Here is a 2,496-nt window from a genome sequence, read left to right as displayed (position 1 = left end):
GTCCTGGTTGATTCCATGCTACTCTGGCTCTGGTTGTCCTGGTTGATTCCATGCTACTCTGGCTCTTGTTGTCCTGGTTGTCCTGGTTGTTTCCATGCTACTCTGGCTCTGGTTGTCCTGGTTGTTCTGGTTGTACTGGTTGTTTCCATGCTACTCTGGCTCTGGTTGTTCTGGTTGTCCTGGTTGTCCTGGTTGATTCCATGCTACTCTGGCTCTTGTTGTCCTGGTTGTCCTGGTTGATTCCATGCTTCTCTGGCTCTTGTTGTCCTGGTTGTCCTGGTTGTTTCCATGCTACTCTGGCTCTGGTTGTCCTGGTTGTCCTGGTTGATTCCATGCTACTCTGGCTCTTGTTGTTCCGGTGTGGCTGTGTTGATGGTGGTTGATGAGTACACGGTAGAACTGTTCTGTAGAACTTGACGTGACTCAAACCTTTCTGCTGCCACGCCTGCCACTCCCTCACAACAGGAACTGATCTCACAGGTGTGACCCACAACAGGAAGTGATCTCACAGGTGTGACCCACAACAGGACGTGTGCTGTGTGTGCGTTTGCGTGTGTGTGTGTGTGTGTGTATAGTTCCATTCCCCTCAGGAAGTGTGCTCAGGAAGAGGGTTTCAAATATTTCTGATGTGGAAATGGAACACTTGCCCTCTCTTCTCTCTGTCACACAGGACACTGTTTGGGACACTTAGATAGAAATACTGTCACCCAGGACACTTAGGTAGAAATACTGTCACCCAGGACACTTAGGTAGAAATACTGTCACACAGGACACTTAGGTAGAAATACTGTCACACAGGACACTGTTTGGGACACTTAGGTAGAAATACCTCAGTTCAGGGTTACGGACACTTATACAGTGGGGAGAACAAGTATTTGATACACTGCCAATTTTGCAGGTTTTCCTACTTTCAAAGCATGTAGAGGTCTGTAATTTTTATCATAGGTACACTTCAACTGTGAGAGACAGAATCTAAAACAAATATCATTGTATGATTTTTAAGTAATTAATTTAAGATCTAACATTGTCTCTTTCTCTGAGATACTTGATCAGAATGATAGAATAATGTACTAACGCTGTCATGATTAAACATTCAGGTAACGTTCAGGTAACGTTCAGGTAACATTCAGGTAACATTCAGGTAACATTCAGACAACATTTGCAGTATTGTTAAATGGTGTAAACTTTTGTTTAGGGAGTGAGAACCAACCTTCTGCCTCCCGTCCACCACTTCGACTGACGTCTCGATGTTTTCTATTTTATTAACGGTGTTCTGTGAGTCCAGGTCCTGCCAGTTCTGACAGTCTGAGACGCTGTCGCTACGCCCTTTACGATCCCTCCGACTCCTACAAAACACAAAACACAACAACATAGTCCTTCACCACGGCCTGTAGGCACCCTATTCCCTATATAGTGCACTACTTTAGACCAGGGCTGGCACCCTATTCCCTATATAGTGCACTACTTTAGACCAGGGCTGGCACCCTATTCCCTATATAGTGCACTGCTTTTAGGATTGATGCTTGCTTGACAGATTTCTTGACAGATTTTTAGGTAAAAAAAACGTGTAGAATTTCAATAAATTTCAAAGCACAAAGAAACCCTCAGAGGACGACAGAGCGATAGATGCATCCCAATGTGGTCCTCGGTGTAGAACAGAACACGACTAAACAAATAGCACACATTTGGGGAACCGTCCAATGTTCCAGACATTTCCATACATTTACTTGGTCGGTCATTTACCAGACTCTCTCATCCACTTACAGTTATCAAATCAAATCAAATCAAATGTTATTTGTCACATACACATGGTTAGCAGATGTTAAAGCGAGTGTAGCGAAATGCTTGTGCTTCTAGTTCCGACAATGCAGTGATAACCAACAAGTAATCTAACTAACAATTCCAAAACTACTGTCTTATACACAGTGTAAGGGGATAAAGAATATGTACATAAAGATATATGAGTGAGTGATGGTACAGAGCAGCATACAGTAGATGGTATCGAGTACAGTATATACATATGAGATGAGTAATACATAGACTAGACGCAGTAGATGGTATAGAGTACAGTATATACATATGAGATGAGTAATACATAGACTAGACGCAGTAGATGGTATAGAGTACAGTATATACATATGAGATGAATAATGTAGGGTATGTAAACATTATATTAGGTAGCATTGTTTAAAGTGGCTAGTGATACATGTATTACATAAGGATGCAGTAGATGATATAGAGTACAGTATATACATATACATATGAGATGAATAATGTAGGGTATGTAAACATTATATTAGCTATCAGAAAACCATCCAGCGTATCCTTTGACCAGGGCCCAAATGGCACCCTGTTTCCCTACGTAGTGCACTATGTGATCAAAAGGAGGGCACTACATAGGGAATAGGGTGCTGTTTGGGATGCAGATCTTGTTTCAGTGATTGCCATGCATAGTGTGCTGTGGTGTAGGAGTAAACAGAGGAGAAAACAGAAGCA

General features: G+C 42.3%; 1 protein-coding gene across 1 annotated transcript in view; it reads right to left on the bottom strand.

Moving 5' to 3' along the window:
* Positions 1 to 1,723, bottom strand: part of LOC115128137 (vascular endothelial growth factor receptor 3-like) — a 107,647-nt gene extending 105,924 nt beyond the window's left edge. The window contains 2 exon segments of the mRNA XM_065019105.1: positions 1,211 to 1,346; positions 1,695 to 1,723. Coding sequence (XP_064875177.1) covers positions 1,211 to 1,346; positions 1,695 to 1,723 — 165 coding nt within the window.
* Between the last annotated feature and the right edge of the window lie 773 nt (positions 1,724 to 2,496).

The sequence above is a fragment of the Oncorhynchus nerka genome, linkage group LG6 (assembly GCF_034236695.1).
Source record: "Oncorhynchus nerka isolate Pitt River linkage group LG6, Oner_Uvic_2.0, whole genome shotgun sequence".
NCBI lineage: Eukaryota > Metazoa > Chordata > Actinopteri > Salmoniformes > Salmonidae > Oncorhynchus > Oncorhynchus nerka.
Note: the sequence above shows the minus strand (reverse complement) of the source record. Positions and strands in the feature narration are given on the sequence as shown.